The following is a 20,371-nucleotide window of genomic DNA, read 5'->3' on the forward strand; positions in this document are numbered from 1 at the left end:
TGGATGAAATTGAAGGTCATGCATTAGTGCAGTTGGTGATGTTTCACGTTTTTTCCCCCTGCTGCATCAAGAGGGACTGGGATGTGGAGGCTGACATGACTTACAGGGGGGGTGCGCTAACTTTATTTAAAAATGTAACGAGCATCTCGTATGGATGCATTGTTTTTCCGTACTCTGCATGTTTACAATTAAATACTGTACGTAATTTCTTCAGCTTCTTTAAGATCCTCTGAAGGCTGCAGTATATCCCAGTGCTGAAACTTTGTATGATGAGATATTTGTATCCTCAGCTCTGAATGTGGAGCATCTTCCAATACAATACAAGCTTCTATTTCTATTTAAATTAAATGTTTTAAATGTGTTCTTCAGGATTTGCACCTGAATTGATTTGATTTATATCTGTAATAGAGATTTCAAGAACACAAACCAAACGAGGCATCGACTTCATAAGAGCCACATATCAGGAACGATCGTGATCTTAAATCAATCCATTGATCAAGCAGCATTGAGTTAAAACTAATTTATAAATATATATAAAAGCTAAACACTTACAACACATATGTTTCTTCCATGTGTACAATATTAAGTAGGGAAACCCTGTGAAATCATTTGGAACAAGGTAAAGTTAACATTTAATTGCTGCCATAGTGACATTTCTGTCCTTATAATTAAAAAACAACCTCTGGAATATTGTTTTATTTTATTTTCCTTACTTTTTCTTCAGCATACAAGGAATCTATTAGTTGCATTTCTTAATGATTCAATTCAAATGTGCACAGGGGGTACATAAGAGTTCAAATGTCCAGAATCTATCTGGATATTTATGCTAAAATTCGGGGTGAACGATAAATCACGTGGGATGACATTAAAGCTGGTTATAACAGGGAACACGCAACCCTGTTTTTCTAACCAAACCTATATTTATAAGGCAGCAGTGTGTGTGTGTGTGTGTGTGTGTGTGTGTGTGTGTGTGTGTGTGTGTGTGTGTGTGTGTGTGTGTGTGTGTGTGTGTGTGTGTGTGTGTGTGTGTGTGTGTAATCCCACGGGTTTGTGCTGGTTCTCATTCATGAATCCCGGGTTGTGACATTCCCAGTATCACCACGTGGAGGCGCAAGTGGTCTCTCTTTGCTTTTTGCCATCTTGTGACGTCACCCCCCCCCCCCCTCCTTTCCCTCTCTTGTGCGGATGAGTCAGAACTGGTGCAGCGGCTTTCATGATGAGCCACTAGATGGTATCAATGGTGAGCAGGAAATTGTGTTTCCTATGTAGATAACTTTGGAAATCATATTGGTTGTAATGAAATACAGAGAACGCGCTTCAGGAGACCATCGTGTTTAGATAAGGTTGTTTCAACCCCCTCCTACCCCCCCCCCTTACACACACACACACACACACACACACACACATGCACATGCACAGAGACATCAATGGGAGGAAGCGCTCATCTCTGAATCCATCCCACTGTACATTTTACGCGTAACCGGTGCGTTTTTTTGTGCCAGTCGGCTGTGCGTAAAAGCCCCCAACAAAAAGCCCCTGACACAAAAACCTGAGATTGTTCTGTAAAACCACAGATTCTTCTCTTTCATGCACCAGAATTAGCATGAGCTCACGTTTGAAGCGCGTTATGTAACCACAGCATCGGTGGAAGTGGGGCGGTCAGGTGACCAGCTCTTCCACGCTCCGCACAGACATTTAGATTTACGCAGTTCCACGCGTGGTTTACATGGGTTTCAAATAATGAGATTCCAAATATTATTATTCTTGGGTTTGATGAAGAAACAAGGTCATCTACACCCGAACAAGCCTCTTTCTTCATCAGTCACACATCATCTTCCTCATTTATTACTGACTCCTGCAGTGTGTCGGTGTGTGCGTGTTTTAACTCCTCAATCTGTGTTAATCCCGATGCACTTCACATCTGTGACCAACCCTACATACACGCACACACACGCACACGCACACACACACATCACGTGTGCAGACGGATGAGCTGCATAGTTGGATTCTAATTCCTACACAATGTGCATGATTAAACATCATGGGAGTGTTGTGCTTGAATTCCTAGAAGACACACTCATGCACCACTACATGCTTTTGAATTCTATTTTGGTTTTTTTTTAAAAAAGGGGGGGGGGGCATGAAAAGTAATCATGATTATTATCGTGATCAAAGATAACCTTAGTCGCTCCTGGCAAAGAATTCCAATCCAGTTTGAACTCTTCAGGAACAAAACTGGATTCCTGTTGTTGTTGTTTTTTTTAATAAAGTGTGTGATTTTTGTTGCACTTGTGCTCCTTTGTAATGAGTAGAGTTGCGTATAAAATGAATTAATTCGAAAATAATGCACAATATGAGTAGGAGTCATGGGAGCGGTTGTGAAAAATGCTGTTTTAATTAAGGGACTTTGTAAACAAGAGGCAGTATTTGTCACGTAAATCATGCGGAGTTGTTCGAGTTACACCAACGAAAGAAGTTAACAACTTTACCACGTGATATTTTTAAAAAAATACTATATATTTTTGTGATTATGACAAACTCCATTCAACACGACCAGAAGTAAATTTCTCTTCTTGACTTCAACTCTTCAGGATTAGACTCCTCCCTCTGGAGTCGCTCTTCTAAAACCCCTCCCTCTGGAGTCGCTCTTCTAAAACTCCTCCCTCTGGAGTCGCTCTTCTAAAACTCCTCCCTCTGAAGTCGCTCTTCCAAAACTCCTCCCTCTGGAGTCGCTCTTCTAAAACCCCTCCCTCTGGAGTCGCTCTTCTAAAACTCCTCCCTCTGGAGTCGCTCTTCTAAAACTCCTCCCTCTTGAGTCGCTTCTGTCAACTAAAAAAAAGAAAAGCTCCATGTATTTGAATGGTGAAACGTGAACGTGCGTGGAGGAGGATCCTGGTACGGTGTGGAGTAGCCGAAGTTGATGAGTGGATTATTGGCTATAAAACGTTCACGTGTGGACTCCCGTACCGTAAATAAAAGTGTAAATATGTCACCATTACCTGTGGGACAGGCCGGGACGAACTGATGGAAATACTGAAGAGGCAAAAAGGGGACATCTCTTCGCTCGGGCAGAAGCGCCATGCACTGGTGGGACCGCATTTAACGCCTCATTCCTCCGGTGAAATGTAGTTTCTCGTCGTCCGTGGACCATGTAGTGTTCGTGCTTGCGTTGTAGTATGATATTGAATCCGACATGTCTGATGTGACGCCGAGTAAAAGCGTTGAATGGCTGCAGCTGGAGTTGGAGTCCGGAGGCGCTTCCCTGCTGCTGCTGGACTGTCGTTCGCATGAACTCTACGAGTCGTCCCACATCGAGAGCGCCATCAACCTGGTCATCCCGGGGCTGATGCTCCGGAGGTTCAAGAAGGGCAACATCCCCATCCGGACCATCATCCCCAACCACGAGGATAAGGAGAAGTTCATCCGGCGGTGTAAGACGGACACGGTCGTCCTGTACGACGAGTCCACGGTGGACTGGCAGGGCTGCGGAGCCCCAGCCTCGGTTCTGGGTTTACTCCTCCAGAAACTGTGGGAAGACGGCTGTAAAGCTTTTTACCTGGAAGGTAAGTGGAGGATTAAACCTTCAAATTAATGTTAGGAATTGTTTTATGACTTAAAATGTGACGTTACGTGTAGTTTGTTTTCCTGCATTTAAAGCGGTCGAAAGCTTCGCTTAAAAAAAAAATGCTAATTTGTAGTGAATATTAAGCTAGCTTTTGTCGCGATATCAATAAAGTTGGAGCGTTTTGAAAATGTAAACAGCGCGCGAGCCGCCTTCTCGTCGCAGAGACGCCGCGACGCGGGAAAAATGGACGCTTGTTTTTATTCCTCTTCTTACATTAAAAGCTAGAATTCGATTTTTTTTAACATTTTGATGAGTGTTGTTTTTTTGGTTTGTTTTTTTGTCTCCGTGGATGTTATTTGTCGTGTCGGAACGTGACGCTCGTCCACGCGGCTCCAGCGCTGCGGCTTCGCCCGGTCTAAAGTTTGTGTATTGTGTGCTACTGAGATTCTCAATTAAAATTCCAAAATGGCGGCGCCATGTTTTGCTCCAGCAGGAACAGGCGTGCATTTCATGAATGGTGTTTAAGGGAGGTGGTGGTGGTGGGGGGGGGGAAGAGGCTGGTGCTGCCTCTGTACAACTTTTTCTCCACTATCCAACTGACTGCCGTCTATGCTTTGAATAAACACGTGATGAGCGTCACTTGGAAATGTCATAATTACAATGTGTTTGTATAAATGTCTCCATTAGATCCCGCTTCAAAGCCGTGATGTAATTGTCGGCGTCCGTTTGTCCAACAAATATCTTCGCAACCGTTGCAGCTAGAAAGATGAAACAAAAAGCACATTACTCGGGAGGCAAAGGGGATGAAAATGAGATGATGACCTTGACCTTGAGAAAACTAGGTCAAGGTCAAATTTCAACTTTTGTGCATTCGGGAACCGGATAAGATGGAAAGACGAGGGAGAAGGCCGGTGTAAGACCGTAGATCAAAGCTAGTGCTTTGATCAACGACAGTAGGTCAGATCAGAGCACTAGCTTTGATTTATGACCTATGCAAGTAGGTCAAGGTAAAATTTTGAATTTGGGGGTATCACAGGATGTTGCGGTCTGTGGCTGCATTGGTTCTGGATTGAATATTTTTTCTTCTCCAGGTGGATTCGTGAAGTTCCACACCGAGTACCCGGAGCACTGCGAGACCCTTCTCGATAGCTCCTGCCCCAGCTCCTCTCCTCCTCTACCCGTCCTGGGATTCGGGAACCTCCGGATCAGCTCGGATTGCTCCGACGGGGAATCCGACCGGGAGCCGAGCAGCGCCACCGAGTCGGAGGAGAGCCCCGTGCCCAACAACCAGCCCGCCTTCCCCGTGGAGATCCTGCCCTACCTCTACCTGGGCTGCGCCAAAGACTCCACCAACCTGGCCGTGCTGGGCCAGTACAACATCAAGTACATCCTGAACGTCACACCCAACCTCCCCAACATGTTCGAGCATGACGGCCACTTCAGGTACAAGCAGATTCCCATTTCGGACCACTGGAGTCAGAACCTGTCTCAGTTCTTCCCAGAGGCCATATCGTTTATAGGTGAGACGGGCTTTCAGTGGTTTTTGTTCAAACTCATGGATGTGAGAAAATTCCTGAGGTGTGTTTGCATTGAGGGTTGAAATCTTGTTGGGCACCTTTTGACACCAACGTGTCAATTAAAGTATTAGTTTGTCATTTGTTTGACAATAATTTAGCAATTATGAAAATTATTTGTTTGAGTTATTTGTTGACTGTCATTATTTTAATGAGTAATTAAGTCGCGGGTAAGCTGATGTGTGAATGTGTGTGACAGTGGTTTGGAGTGTTTCGTAACAAACTGTGGTTCCTTTACTGTGAGAACGAAGACGTTTCCTCTACTTCTGCTGTTTATCGCTTGTTGTGCGGCGGCGTCACAAATGTGATTCGCTGCGACGACACAACGCATTCGTCCTGACGGCAAACACACATTTCCCTGCTTTGGTGGCACCAGTGTCGTTTTGCCTCCCCCTCGTTCACCACTACACCTGAAGCTGAACTCTCTGTCGGGCGGTTGCACAACTGCACCCTGATCTAGTTTCCTATGGGTTTAGAGGTCGAACGAGGAAGGAAGCGCCGTTTCCACTCGGGTTATCTTTGATCGCATCACGAGTCGCTGAAAGGTTGTTTATTCAATGGTTGTTTGCTAATGTGTTGTCGCTAAGAGGTCTGCAGGAGTGGAATTGTTAAGAATCGAGAATATCAGTGGATATTATCGTACGATCTCTATGCCAACAACAGTTTTCTTTTAACGTAGATGCAGAATTATATTGGTTATTACAAAAATGGTTGTAATTTATTGAAATATTAATCTATTAAACCGAGTATGTCAAACTCAAGGCCCGGGGGCCAAATGTGGCCCGCCACATCATTTTGTGTGGCCTGCGAGAGCATAAAAGGTCAGTGTTTAAAAATAAATAAAAGTGTGCTTTGACCAAAACTACATTTCCAACAATACAGTCATTCATCCCATTTTATCTCTGACGAAAACGTTTTGAACAAAGTTAATGTCCTAACTTGTGTTTGATGTTATTTTTCTTTATTGATTGATAGTTTGATCCTTGATTGATGGAGTTCTGTGGGTTTGATAACCTGACAAATTAAAAGGATTTATGTTAGAACAGAGAAACATGTTTTTTGTCTAACGATAATGTTTGTAACTTGAAAAAGTCATAAATTCCAAGTTATTTGTCATATTAAGGAATAATTATATTTATTTTACTTTAGTGAGTTACATTAGTTACATCTGGCCCTTTGAGGACAGCTGTTATGCTGATGTGGACCTCAGAGAAAATGAGTTTGACATCCCTGTATTTAACCATTACTTTGCATAATCCAATAGCTGTAAAGGTGTTGTTGCCGTCGACTTTCTGCTGATTGCCGTTTCCTCTTCCTGTCGCAGACGAGGCGAGGTCGAAGCAGTGTGGCATCCTGGTCCACTGCCTGGCCGGCATCAGCCGCTCGGTCACCGTCACCGTGGCCTACCTGATGCAGAGGCTCAACCTGTCGCTCAACGACGCTTACGACTTTGTCAAGAGGAAGAAGTCCAACATTTCTCCCAACTTCAACTTCATGGGGCAGCTGCTGGACTTTGAGAGGACGCTGGGGCTCCGCAGCCCCTGTGATAACCGCTCCACCGGCAAGGAGCAGCTCTTCTTCACCACGCCGACCAATCACAACGTCTTCCAGCTGGACACGCTGGAGTCCACATGAGGACGGATTGGTGGGACGTCCTTTTTCCTGTTGTTTCCTGTGTTGTTTTCCGAACCTGTCTGATGACTAACTAGCTGACACGAGCAGTGAGTCACGTAACAGTATTTGTTTTTGATGCCAAAATGGAATTAACCGAACTTCTAATCAAACAAAGCCCGTGTGCAGACGCCGTTAAATCGATGCCTTAACAGCTAACGCAAAGATGAGTTCTACTTTTTCAGATGTGGCATTATAGAGGTCATGTACAGCCATAACAGAAGGACACTTCACTCGTTTATACATCTATGATTGTCTCGTGACTGTTATCTATTATTCACCAGCTGCAAAGCAAAAAACCGTCTGTATTGCTTTGTTACTTCAGCTACGATGATTGCCTTGAGGGTCCGAAAAGAGTCTTTGACGAATCTGTTTGAATTCTGGGGACCAGTCCAAGAAGTTTTGATTGTACTCTATTAGCTATCTTTGAATTATTGTTCTTCTGATGGCTGTTGGCAGCTCTCTAGCAGCAGAGTTTTTACATTTTTATCCTTTAAACACAAAACTAAAACAGAGTTAAAACATGTATTCCTTCAGAAACACTCCTGTCTGTTCTGTTGCTTGTAACCTGCATGTGAATATATCTACTGAGGATTCTGTTCAGTAACCTTTCGGTCATACTGCCTTTTGTCACTGAGGCCTTGACCAGACTTCAATATGGTATTGAAATTTATCGTTGATAGGCAACGTCGTTATGTAGAGGAACAGATGCGTCGGTTTGCAGCGACTGCCTCCGCGCTGAGGGAAGCAGGACGTATGATTGGCTGTTTCTCTGTTGCCATTCTCATCTCTCAACAAACGAGTGAATTCGCCGCACGACAAGACGTTTGACAAACGTGTTCGTACCTCACGGAGAGATATTTTCAGGGATTTTTTTTTTTAATACACGGCGTCTCTATCTCATCGTGGCCTCTGTAGTGCATCCAAGGGCTGTTCTGTTTTGGTTTGTCTGTAAAGTTGTACATAAACTGCCGTTGTGTGCGAATGAAGGATGCAAATGTCACCCTGTTTTTTTTTTTTTATTATTTCACCCCTTGTCTGTAGTATATGTAAATCCAAATGTCAGAAACATTCTGCACAAGTTTATACAACAAATATATTGTATATTTTAATATCTTAAACTCGTCTTTGTTCGGACTTTTGTCATTCGCTCGTATCATAAAACAAATATGCAGTCATGCGGTTGAGTCACGACCGGAGATTGTTTTCTGCGAGCTTTAAACGGTTTGGAACACTGTCCGGCCCCAGCTCCTCTAGGTGTGGCTGAACGTCTGCTTTCCGTCCACTCCTGGTGTTTGCCTTCCTGTCTCCCACGGCCTTTTTTGACACAAAGACGAGTGACGGCGACGGATCTGTCAACACCGCAGCGTATACACACCCACGAACAGTCACTCCAAGAGCATTATGGGAGAGCGAGATGACACAGAATGCACTCCGCCGCAGATACTTCTCACAAACGCTGCTGCAATTTGAGGGGGGGGGTGTTAGAATTTAACAAGGTTACGCAATACATTTTTCTGATGTTTCCTGGAAAAAAAAAAGCCACAACGCAAAAAAAATCAAGTATTCTGTTAAGCAAGTTTTACATTTCAGCTATCAGTTCCACTAATATGGTGTTGCTTTTGTTTGTTTTTAAAAAAAAAAAAAGATTCATATGTTCACTACATGACAAAGTGTGTTCCATTCCCCCGAAGAAATTTGTGAACTGAAGCCAGGATTTGTAAGTCAGGAGAATTGGGTCAGGGGAAATGTGCAGGTCGTCTGTGCAGCGGTTTTCCGTCCGACATCTGGGGTCTGATGGGATTTGAACCCAGCAGTGAAGCAGGTTGGGCTCCAGGTGGGAGGAGGCTTGAATTATAACATCTTCAACTTTCGCAGCGGCAACCGGCCGACCGATCGGGCGCGTGAAGAGACTTGCCCTGCAACACCTCTCGTTTGTGATAATAAACGCGGCTGAGTGATGGGTTTTCAGGCATGACTGAACCTGGTCCGTCAGCATACCTGCAGGCCAGAACCTGTGATTAGGTCTGGAAGAGTGGAGCAGGGCCGGGGGGGGAGGGTGTCAAACTATTAATCAGAGAGGGATTCTCCGTCTTTACTGTAAAAATGACAGATTTATATAAACACATCAAAACCAAACGGATTCAAGGAGGAGCTGATTAAAAGATCAAGGAGATATCATTCTGTTCAAGTAAAAATTGTTCCCTGGAATCCAAACAGTGGAACTTGACCTCGCTAGTAATTATATTAATAAGTCAAAAATGGGTGTTTTCTGCGTGTGTGGTGTGGAATCGAGGTGGATCCAAACGAGGACGATGTTTCTTGTTGCTCTGGCGCGGTGTAAGTCTTCATGTGTGGGATTCCTGAACGCTCAGCAGCTCACCTGGGAGATAAGAGCAGGCTTCTGCATTCGCTGGTTATAAATCATCCCATAGTGTGCGGTCCGAACACTTCCTGTTTCTCCAGCGTTGCCAGGTTACTGGAAAAAAATCAGGCAAACACTCGTCATCAGGTAAACAAGACGTTGAGAGTTTACTACCAATCAAGAAGCAATAGAATAAAATTGTGTCCACATGTAGGAAAAAAGGAAGTGTGTGTGTGTGACTCACTTTTTTTTTTGTGCTCATTTTGTGTGACAGATAACTTGAGTATTTTTGTCCTGTTGTGATCGTCCATGAGGGGAAACAGAGGCTAACGCTTTGCTGACTCAGCAGCAGTGGTTGGGGAAGCAGATGTGCATGAAACTGACAGGATTTTAGTCTATCTGTGTGTTGTGTGTGTGTGTGTGTGTGTGTGTGTGTGTGAAGCCAGTCAGAGCTGGTTCACACCTGCTGTGGTTAAACAACACACAGTTCATGCTCTAAAAGCCAATCCCACGTGAGGAGCTGGCGTCTCCACACAAGGAAGGAATGTTTTATTCACCATCTCTGTAGCGCGGCAGATGTTCACGGCCGACGAGTGTAATCCTAATCTCAGTGTTATTCCCAAAGCCCCCCCCCCCCGCTGTCATGTCAACGGAAAGGAGATGGGATCACGGATGCTGAGCCGTGGATCCATTACTGAGAGAACAATTAGTCAGGAATGGTTGAGAGGAATAAAATGGGAAATTTTATCGATTCAAAGAGAATTAGTTTTATCAAGAGACTCCCGTTTGACTTCCAGAATATTTGACCTATCTGCAAAGTTAGGAGATTGAAAGTTAGACTTTTTCTCTTCACAACCAGTCAAATGTATTACCGTAATTAAGAATAACATAATAGTCCTATGCAGATCTTATTTACAATGTTGTCAACATTGAATATTCAGACGACGGCTGTTGTGAAACCCACGAGTCACCGGTCTTAAAACAGGAAGTATCTTATCTCTCCAGGAACCAACTACAGATATGCTATCTTTTGAAAACAGCCCTCACATCCTTTAACCGACTCTTGCGAAACATGTAGGTCCTCTCAGAAGGAAGAGAAGTGCTGGTTTTGGCAAGAAGAGCAGCGGGTCATGTGTCAAGTGTAAAATGGAGCCACATGGAATACTCGTGGACGAGCTCGACGTCCATCTGCTAACGCCAGAAGTTTTTCACTCCGTGGCCAATTTCGCCATCTGGTCATTTACTGTACTTGCCAAGCGAGGGAGAACAAAGTCATGTTTGTTTGCAGTTTAATCTGTGGCAAAATGAATGAAAGGCAGCGTTCCTTGTTTATTCCTCTGCCCAACAAAGTTAAGGTCATCTGTCTGTCATATGTTCCTCCTTGGGATCGATATAGTAGGTCATGCTGGGAACTGTGTCGCTGTCTGCTACGCCTTTCACAAGAAGCCATATGCTAGTCGCGGCGGAGAATTGCTAAGTGAGCCAAAAGAGCCTTGGGAAGTGATTCTGCGACGCTAAAGGCCCAGATAATTGTGTCCCAACTCAGAAGACGGGACTTTCCAAGAGTCTGTTAAAAAGGCGTAAAAGAACCGAGGCAGTCAGAGACTGCGACATATTAGCTTTATTTTATATTAGCAATCAAAACTTCCACACGTCCACCTCCACCCGCGCCTTAAGCACCTTTTTTTAGCGAGTTTTCTCAGTTTGCCTACCCTGTTTTGGTTTACTGTCTTGGCTCTTGGAGTAGTCTTTCTCCTCTGAAGCAGGAAGAAAGAAATGTTCTGATAAACTTCTTCCTACCAGCAGATGTCAAACATCAGACAGACAAAGTTGGCAACTGAACTCTTGAACATCCTGAAGCGTTTAAATGAGCCAAATGTTTCCCTCGGGAATGACTGGAGACCAGACGGGGAAATAAATACAACTTCAGTACCAATTAATGGTTGTAACTAGACTACAGATCTGAAAACGTGTAAACAGGGAACATTTGACCCAGTTCCCCATATCGGTTCCAAAGTTAAATGAAAATATTGTATTTCTGTCAGATAACTCAGAATCTAAATATTCACACACACAGCAGAATGTAGAATTGGTTGCGGAGGCTCTGACCTCATCACTCTGTAGATTCTGTGTGTTGACATGGAGATACTGGAGAGTGAAGTGCAAACATTGTGAGCCCCCTCACCGCTGGTGGGGCCGGAAAAAAACCCCAGATGAAGAGCACCATTAGCGCTGACGGCTAAAGAGAGAGAGAGAGAGATGGCAAAAGTTTCGCAGACGAAACACACCAGCAAATTATTGACCGTGTGTTTGGTGGGGGGTAGAGGAGAGGGGAACGCGTCGCATGACTTCCTGACCCATTTTAGCCGCTTTGCTACGTTTGCCCGCAGAATTACGTACGCAAATTTAACGGCAAACTTTAAATGGCGTGTTTTCAGCATGACTGACTCTTGTTTATTCAGTGATGTGTCACTTTAACAGTTTAATAGCACCATTAGCGTTTAATCCAACTTCCAGTAAGAGTTCAAAATAGCGCCACCATCTCTAACATCATTCTGCCTTCAGCGCTAACCTAGCATCTTGCTGCTGTCGTTTTTAAACATAACACATCCGCATTTCTAGTTTAGCCATGCTATCATCGTGCAAGCCCTTTATCTCCCCGTCACCGCCCACTCTTTCCCGATTCGAGATCTTAATCGAGCCTTCAAGTCTCGGCAGGATGATCAGCCGCCGCCACCCCCTGTGTCTGGACTTCAGTTGGAGGGTTTTTGTGGCTGCTGCTCAGAACACATGTCCTTCACTCAACGAAAACAAATGTTTTCATGTCACCTGATGTAATAGCCAATCACATTTAATCCATTTACTCACATGAAATCTGACTACATCTCCCATTTTACACATATATAGAATTTTAAAGTGGTTAAAAATAGATGAACCCTCCAGTGCTGCATTAAATTAAAACAATCACTGTTATTCATGTGAATCAATGAATAGTCTTTGTGGAATTCGAGCGTTCTGGGTCTTATAGTTTGGATCCTCTGTGGGCTATTATGGTCTGTCAGTCCACAAAACAGTACCTCAGTGTTCTCAGCAGCATGAAGTGGGATGGAGCATCGTGATACAATATTCTGTCTGTTCAAGTTTGATTTGCAGTTCCTCCATTCTTCGACTAAAGCGTTCAACTCCTTCATTGTGTGTTTGCGGCAACAGAATAATTTACTACTGATTCTCCAACAAGAGGGAATAATCAGAATATCTGTATTTAATCAGAATCATTCACTGTTTCCGGTTGACTTTGCTTTCGAGGAAGCAAAACTTTTAGTCATAATTGGTAACGTACAATAAATAATTCCTTTATCCTTCTAGAGCAAGACAATTATGAGAAATGATGACGTGGATGCAATGAAGATAATTTTGGAACATCTATAATAAAACCCAAAAGGAACATGATGAAAAGTTTCCAGAAATTATGCTGGGATATTCAGCGCTGGACGACTTCCAAACTCATGTGATGCAGAGAAGCAAGACAAACAGGAACCGTCTAAACGCAGAAGCCTGCTGGCTTCAGACCAGCGTGTGCGTGTGTGTGTGTGTGTGTGTGTGTGTGTGTGTGGGTGGCAGCAAGATGGTATGACGAGTTAACGCCTTTCAGTCTTTAAACACTGTCCGGGGTATTCCTCCGTCTTCTGGGAATTAGTTTTTATTGTATAATAAATGACACTGAAAGGAAAATAAAAAGAACATTTCCCACATTTTACATCTTTTCAGCACAATTTCCTGTTGGATCAGAACTCTGATCGAATCGTTGATCTAACGGTGTTGATTTGAAGTTTTTATAAATCAATAAAGCATGGTAGTGATGTGTGTGTACCAGTCGGATTCCCTCCTGGAATTACCCTTTTTACCAGCACACACACACACACACACACACACAGACACGAACACATTGTTTGATTAAAATCTGAATGGAGTTCTTTACACAATATTTTCAGCTTATATGCAAATCCCCACAACCTCAGCTCAGTCCTGGGGGGGAGAGACGAGTTCTGCGGCGGCCTGTTCCTCCCTGACATCCACGTTACCAAAGGTGGCTCCTGACCGCAGTGTGTTTTCAGTAACAGCAGGCATGAGTCATCAGGCTCGTCTTACATAAGTTCTCCACCCAACTTGCTGCTTGCTTGGTGCAACACACACACACACACACACACACACACCAGATTCATTCACACACTCTGCTCTGCTGCGTTCCGGCCTCCCATTGATGGCGGGGCGAGCTCTATACTCGCCCCAGCTCCATGTGGCAGACGGCGGCTTAGGGAAGCTTAGGAAGGACGCTGGCAGCAGAGGGGGGCAATCTGAGCGCTAATAAACCAACATGTCAGATTTTAACATGACATCTTTACACCTCAGAGCATCACTAATGCAGTATTTTTGGTGGGTGCAGCTGTAGTGAACATGACGGTGATGACAGAGTTATTTTCTGACCCGTCTGACAAGCAGCAATGCTGATTGGGGTTTAGAATCCCCTAAGAGTTGCTGCCCATTAGGATTGAATGGAGCGAACAGGATCCTCAGGGACAACAGAGGGGATGGGTGGGGGGTGTGAGGGGTGAAAGGGGGGGGCTTAGCATGTTGTCATCGGTCAGGATGCTGACGTCATCCGCATGCACAAAATGCAGCCAATCCCCTTTTTTTTTTCCTCATGAGCTTTTCTAAAAAATAAATTTTTTAAAAAAAAATCACAAATTGATGGATTTGAACTCGTCCTATTGGTCACCTCCTCAAAAAATAAGATTTTTTTAAATTATTTTTTTCAAAAGCTGTAAAGGATGTGTGTGATTTTAACCACTTTAATGAAAAAAACAAAAAAAAACAAAAAAGACGATGAAAATCGTCTTCGCGTTTGATTTCTGGGTGGAATAATTGGTATATTTTTCCAAATCCGTGTGATTTTTTTTATTTTTTATGTGCAGCTGTGCCTTGAAAGGTTTCAACAGCTAAGATTGTGTTTTTCTACTGACATCATGTGGTCGCCGCTCCAACTGCACAACAACTGGTCATGCTGTTGGAAAAACCACAGTTTGGTCACTGGGAAGAAAGTTTTCCACATCCAAGCAGGAAGATTCAGGATGTTTTAGGAATATTTGGTATTATTCTGGTAAAGAATCACACAATGTGGCACAACAACTGTCAAAGAATCACATACTTACTCACAGGAAATGAATCTTTCCGCTCTAATATTACAGTTATTTCAATGTGCTGACACATATGTCAGAATTACAAGGTTTAACAATAGAACTATTATCTGTTTGCGGATGAATAGCATTCTTTATAAGGACAAAGGCATCTGATTGTCAACTGGTGTCGGTCAATCCAGATCCCCTAACATGGGCATTAACATGATGAGACGTAAATAGCTCCTGTCTCAGTATACTGTGTAACTGGATACTTACACGGAACCCATGTGAATAGTTGACATGCCACAGAGAAGAGCCGCCATGGAAGCGGAATCAGACGAAATTTCAGAGCTCAAATCTCTCATTTTGGATGTGTTTCATTGGATTATTTTGTAACATTTCAGACGCGTGTTGGTGAAGAAGAAAAGGAAAATCCGGATTAAAGAATTGAAATGATGAGAAATAAATATTTCTTAGAAATAAAAATCCAGAGTTTATAATATTTAAATACGCAGATGCGACTCTCTTTTGGAGTTTGATGAAAAGATGATTCAAACTAAATGACAAATCGACAACTGCTCTGACAAATCTTGTTTTATTACGTGAGTGTACATTCCAAGCAGACTTTTCATGTAGAAATAAGCAGGCATTCCAGGGGCATGAGATGGGAATAAAACATCCTGAGGTTTGGGGTTTTTTTTTTTTAAATTTAATCTTAAACATGCAGAAATGTATGCAGAGAGCACAGATCGGATCCAGAACATTGTTCTAAAAAGCGCGCTCATTCCCATCAGAGCCTGGTGTGGAACAGGGAATATGTTCTGCTTTGTGCACATGTGCATTTTCTGCCCAGGTAAACAGCATCAACCTCTCAGGCAGGGCAATTGTAAACTGGCTGTGGCATTTCAGTGATGACATTTTAGTCAGAAGGTATTTCAAGCAGCCAAACTGTTATACCTTGGCCTCGAGAAATAGAAGTCTTTTTTTGTTTGTTTTTTTTTTGGTTTTTTAATACATTTACACAAATTCCGTACAAATGGGCGCCAAAAAGTAAGTCACAAACTGTATTTACAACAATGCAAGAGATGGTAGAAAAACACAAGAAACATTTCAGCTACGATATGCGATTGGATCTTGCAAAGTCGTTCCGTTTTCCGTTTTCTATTAACAGCATCCGAGTCGGCTTCCAGTTTTTTGTTGTTGTTTTTTTTTTTTTCACAGATGATCATGGAGTCACAGATAAATATAAAAATAACTCTCTGGATCGTCTCCTTCTTCCCGGATTACTCCACTCCTTTCATGAACTCCAAGAACTCTGCAAAATCAAGACAAAAAAAGAAAGAATCAAGCCTTCATCGAGTTTGTTCTCTAATCTGATGATTTTGGGGTTTTTTTGGGGGGTTTTCAGGAATGATTGAAGAACGTTGGAGCTTTTTGGATTTATTTTTTCAAACACGCACCGTCGTAGTCTATTTTTCCGTCGTTGTTCTTGTCTCCGTCCTTCATCAGCTCCTCGATGTCGTCCTCGGTGATCGCCTCTCCTGTCGACTCCAGCATCATCTTCAGCTCCTCCAGGTCGATGTAGCCATCTGCGTTCCTGACAGAACCGAAGCAGCAAAAACATGTTAATGCACACGGATCTCCCGTGTTAAGAGTCACAGATGGCGGCGGAGGCGGTGAGGTACAGGTAACTGATTGTGTCCTGCGCTGAAGCTCATGGGGGAGAGAGAAGTTCTTTCATGCTCAGACGAGGTGTCTGGTTTAAACGCAGTGGGTGTTTGAAATATTCTGAGCTGTCAAATGGGATTACGGAGCAAATTGGATTCTCCAGTCTGCAGAACTATTTGGCATTTTGTCAGTTTGTACAGTTTGCATAGGAATTGTGTTGATTTTCAAATGAAAGCAACTTTCTTTTTCTGGTTATAAATTTTTGATGGTATTCGATGTGATCATGTGACTGTTTTTTAGGGGGGTTTCTCAACGTGAAACTCACTTGTCGAACATACGAAACAGCTCTGCCAGTTCTTCCTCTGATTTGCCTTTGCTGTCATCCTTCATGCACCTCACCATCATCACCAGGAACTCGTCAAAGTCCACGGTGCCGCTCCCTGCACACACAGATTATAATGTTATGTTATAATGTCCCTACATCCCAGATTACAGGAGCATCATGGTGATGACTACAAACAGCACAGGTCAGAATGTGAGTTTGTGGATTAACGAGGTCTTTAATGGAGATGCAGAAGACAAGACAGACCAACGCTTTGCTCCAAATTGCACAATTGCATCGCGAAAGTGAGATTTATGTGGAATTACAAAGTTGTATTTTCATTTTTCGTGCATTCGCAAAACAAGCCTGTAATCTACGTGTTCGACAAAACACACGCACGACCGTTAAAAGTCACCTCATGCGGCCTTTGACGTTTCATCATCACGTTTTGTAGAAAATCCATCATGACTTCTGCATCATCTGATACGCATTTCCACCTAATCCAGCCTGACACGCTTTTGTCTATAGGATCCTGGGCCATCATTTGACATTAAGTGCAGAGGGTTTGAACCACATGACCGCTCCACCGTGGACGCCCCCCCCCCCCCCCGCCCGTCCATCATCCCTTTGTTTGGTTGCGTCGTGTGATTTACCATCTTCGTCCACCTCGTCGATCATCTCCTGGAGCTCCTCTGGGGTGGGGTTCTGCCCCAGCATCCTCATGACCTTCCCCAGCTCCTTGGTGCTGATGCAGCCATCCTCCGCGTCTTGCACGAAGATGTCAAAGGCTGCCTTGAACTCTGCAAGGGCCACAGAAGCACACGAGGGGGGGGTGGGGGTGGGGGGGTTGGTTGGTGCAAAGTTGCAACCATGATGCATTATGGGTAAAATAACTGATTTAAAGGCATGCTTTCAGTGTTCAATTTGAAATAACTCACCATTCTTCTGTTCATCTGTCAGCTGTTCGACCTGGAAGAAGCAAAGACTTTAAATAGTAAATACTTTTATTACTTGACCTATGGACCTAATTTTAATAGGTCCATTTAACCCCTCAGGGACCTATTGAAATTAAAACATTATACCATTGTTATAACATGTCAGCATTATTTTATATAGTAATATAAATCATATATATAAATATATATATGTATATATGTATATATATATATATATGTGTATATATATATATATATATATATATATATATATATATATATATATATATATATATATATATATATATAATATATAATATATATATATATATATATATATATATATATATATATATATATATATAAATGCTTATAGTATATGAAAAATATGTGGTTATAATGAGTGTCAATTTGACCATTTTGGACCATTTTAGGTTCACAAAGTGAAAATCTGCCATTCTTTACACGTCCAATGACCGGCATTAAGGAATTTAGAAAAAAAGAGACGAGAGAAAATGTCCCGTGTTTTGTACGTTCCCAAAATATATATCTGATCGCCGGCAAAAGATTTGGATGTGTGTTATCAGAGGTAACATTTGGGGGTTGACCCCACCGGGTCATCCTGTGACAAAACACAGGGCCTACATCTATGAGACAGCCGTAAGAGGAGGAGGTAAAAATAAACAGACAGGAGGATCAGGAACCACAGATAAAGGACACAATTCGCGGTGCTTTAAATTAGCATAGCTGTGGATCTGACCCAACAATGGAACAGTAATCCTGGAAAATCTACCACGAATGAGAGAGGGAGACAGCTGCTTATGTAAGAGTTATTGTCTGTGGTCCACTATAAATTAAACACACAGAGCTGCAGTCGCTGTCATGCACACACACACACACACACACACACACACACACACACGCGCGCACACACACACACACTGGCGATGATATATGTAAACGTCCATCTAAACACACATGTAACGCACATTCCTTTTTGGTTCGGAAAGCCTCAGCTGTAACGTCGACTCGGGATGTGAGCGAGGACCCGACTGCCACCAGGCTCTCCATGGGCTTCACAGATAATACTGGAATTCAGCTGTGTTGGGTGGGGGGTGTGGGGTGTGGGGGGGTATCTAAACCTGAAGCCCCTGCTCTGGCACCAGAGGAACCCACGGACGCCTAAAAAGCTTCTGAGCAACTGGACCAAAATTAGCTTTGTGAAGCCAGTTTGTTCCATTTGAAAGTCCTTAGATGAGGCAAGCGGGGGTCAGCGGAGCTGTCCCTGTTAGGTGACCCTCCTGAGGAGCTCTTATCAGCTCTGATAGGGGGGGGGGCTGCAGAACGTCCACAGACGCTGTATGTGGGTGTCAAGGCTCTTTACATCAGCTGGTGATGGAGGCGATGTGCTGGGCAAGCTGACTCAACAGAGGTCAGTCATCCGCTGGGGGGTGGATGGGGGGGGGTCCCGTCAGACCAGCAAACTGATGAGGGAACTTTTTCATACATCAACCAACCAACAACACACAAGGTGCCAGAGCATCCCGGAGAACATGATTGGAAACGAGCGATCGGATGAACCAAAAACGAATAATAAACGTATTTGATCACGGATTACGCTCCGCGTTAGGAAGAAAGAGTCGACGGCACATTTTTGCGGAGAGTGAGGTGCGAGGAGGACGTACCGCTGCCTTGTAGATGTCGTTCATGTTGGGGGCTTGTCTGCTGCCTGTCCCGATGGCGTCCTGGCACGGAAGGAAGACGGACTAGTCCAGCTCAGGGCAGGACACCGGCCTCATTCTGGGAGGGTTTTATAGCCGGAGCTTTGGCGCTGTCTGGTCCCTCCCCGGGCAGACTGGCCTCCCCTCTGTTTGTGCCCACGAATGGGTGTCTGTGTATGTGTGTCATTCGGCCAATCTCTCACAATCACCGGGCTCAGATAAAAATGCAGCAGCTCTTAAGAGGCATACTTTGGAATGGAATGAAGTGAGGGGAGTACATGCATGGTGGAGCCTAATCTCTAGGGAGGGGGCTATAGAGACACTCAACATTCCTCTAGACTTGGAACAGAGAGGCAGAGGGCTCAGGAGGTGGTGGTGTGTGCGTCTGTGGGGTGGGGGGGGGTGGGGGGTATCGGCGAGCTAAGCCGACGGAGGCCATGATGCAGACACGCAGCCAGCAGATCATGAAGGGGGTGGGGGTGGGGGTGGAGGGGCAGCTGTGTGGAGTCAGAGAGCAGGAAGAAATGAGGTGTCACTGAGGTCCAGACACACACAGGTACGTAGACCAGGTCCAGGTGGAGGTGATCCCACGTCTGGATGGACATTCAGGAGGTTTATCTGTAGAGAAAGAGACAAAAAAATGAAACGGAATGATAGGATATTAGTTCTAAAGGTCAGTAGAGCACATTACTAATGAATCACCTGAATATTAAAGGAATATTAGGACATTTTTCAGGATGCAGATTAAAAACAAACAAACAGAAAACATGTCATCAAGAGAAATTATGTCCAACAACCAGGAGAAGAGAAATCCAGACATAGCATTAGCATTACTAGAGGAGGAACATCTAGTTAACCCTCAGGGACCTTTAAAATTATAACATTACAATATTATTATAACATGTCAGCATTATTCTATATAGTAATATATATAATTTACATATATATATATATATATATATATATATATATATATATATATATATATATATATATATATATATATATATATATATATATGCTTACAGTATGAAAAAAATGTTCAACAGGATCTTAGAGAAGTGAGAAGTGAGAAGATGCCTGAGGAATGGAGGAGAAGTGTGCTGGTGCCCATTTTTAAGAACAAGGGAGATGAGCAGAGTTGTGGCAACTACAGAGGAATAAAGCTGATGAGCCATACAATGAAGTTATGGGAGAGAGTAGTGGAAGCTAGACTAAGGGCAGAAGTGAACATTTGTGAGCAGCAGTATGGTTTCATGCCAAAAAAGAGTACTACAGATGCAGTATTTGCTTTGAGGATGTTGATAGAGAAGTACAGAGAAGGCCAGAGGGAGCTGCATTGTGTTTTTGTAGATCTGGAGAAAGCTGATGAC

At 43.5% G+C, this 20,371-nt stretch overlaps 2 protein-coding genes and 1 long non-coding RNA gene across 4 annotated transcripts; 1 reads left to right on the top strand and 2 right to left on the bottom strand.

The window, feature by feature from the left end:
• Positions 1–2,532: 2,532 nt before the first annotated feature.
• LOC137610613 (dual specificity protein phosphatase 7-like) lies at positions 2,533–7,931 on the top strand. Of its 2 annotated transcripts, none has more exons than XM_068338301.1 (3): positions 2,533–3,563; positions 4,657–5,008; positions 6,464–7,931. In XM_068338301.1, exons 1-3 carry the CDS (start codon positions 3,194–3,196, stop codon positions 6,654–6,656), a joined length of 915 nt encoding a protein of 304 aa, XP_068194402.1. In that variant the 5' UTR covers positions 2,533–3,193; the 3' UTR covers positions 6,657–7,931. The 2 variants fall into 2 exon arrangements, with proteins under 2 accessions (XP_068194402.1, XP_068194393.1); XM_068338292.1 differs by having other exon boundaries at positions 2,539–3,563; positions 4,657–5,085.
• A 519-nt stretch (positions 7,932–8,450) lies between these two features.
• On the bottom strand, positions 8,451–9,770 carry LOC137610625 (uncharacterized). Its single transcript, XR_011038525.1, has 2 exons — positions 9,420–9,770; positions 8,451–9,289 (listed from the first exon to the last, which is right to left on the bottom strand). It is a non-coding gene; the product is annotated as an uncharacterized lncRNA (long non-coding RNA).
• A 5,161-nt stretch (positions 9,771–14,931) lies between these two features.
• tnnc1a (troponin C type 1a (slow)) lies at positions 14,932–19,091 on the bottom strand. The gene is made up of 6 exons (XM_068305756.1): positions 18,963–19,091; positions 17,281–17,311; positions 16,996–17,142; positions 16,346–16,460; positions 15,813–15,949; positions 14,932–15,667 (listed from the first exon to the last, which is right to left on the bottom strand). Exons 1-6 carry the CDS (start codon positions 18,984–18,986, stop codon positions 15,636–15,638), a joined length of 486 nt encoding a protein of 161 aa, XP_068161857.1. The 5' UTR covers positions 18,987–19,091; the 3' UTR covers positions 14,932–15,635.
• Between the last annotated feature and the right edge of the window lie 1,280 nt (positions 19,092–20,371).

This window comes from Antennarius striatus, chromosome 2 (genome assembly GCF_040054535.1).
Source record: "Antennarius striatus isolate MH-2024 chromosome 2, ASM4005453v1, whole genome shotgun sequence".
NCBI lineage: Eukaryota > Metazoa > Chordata > Actinopteri > Lophiiformes > Antennariidae > Antennarius > Antennarius striatus.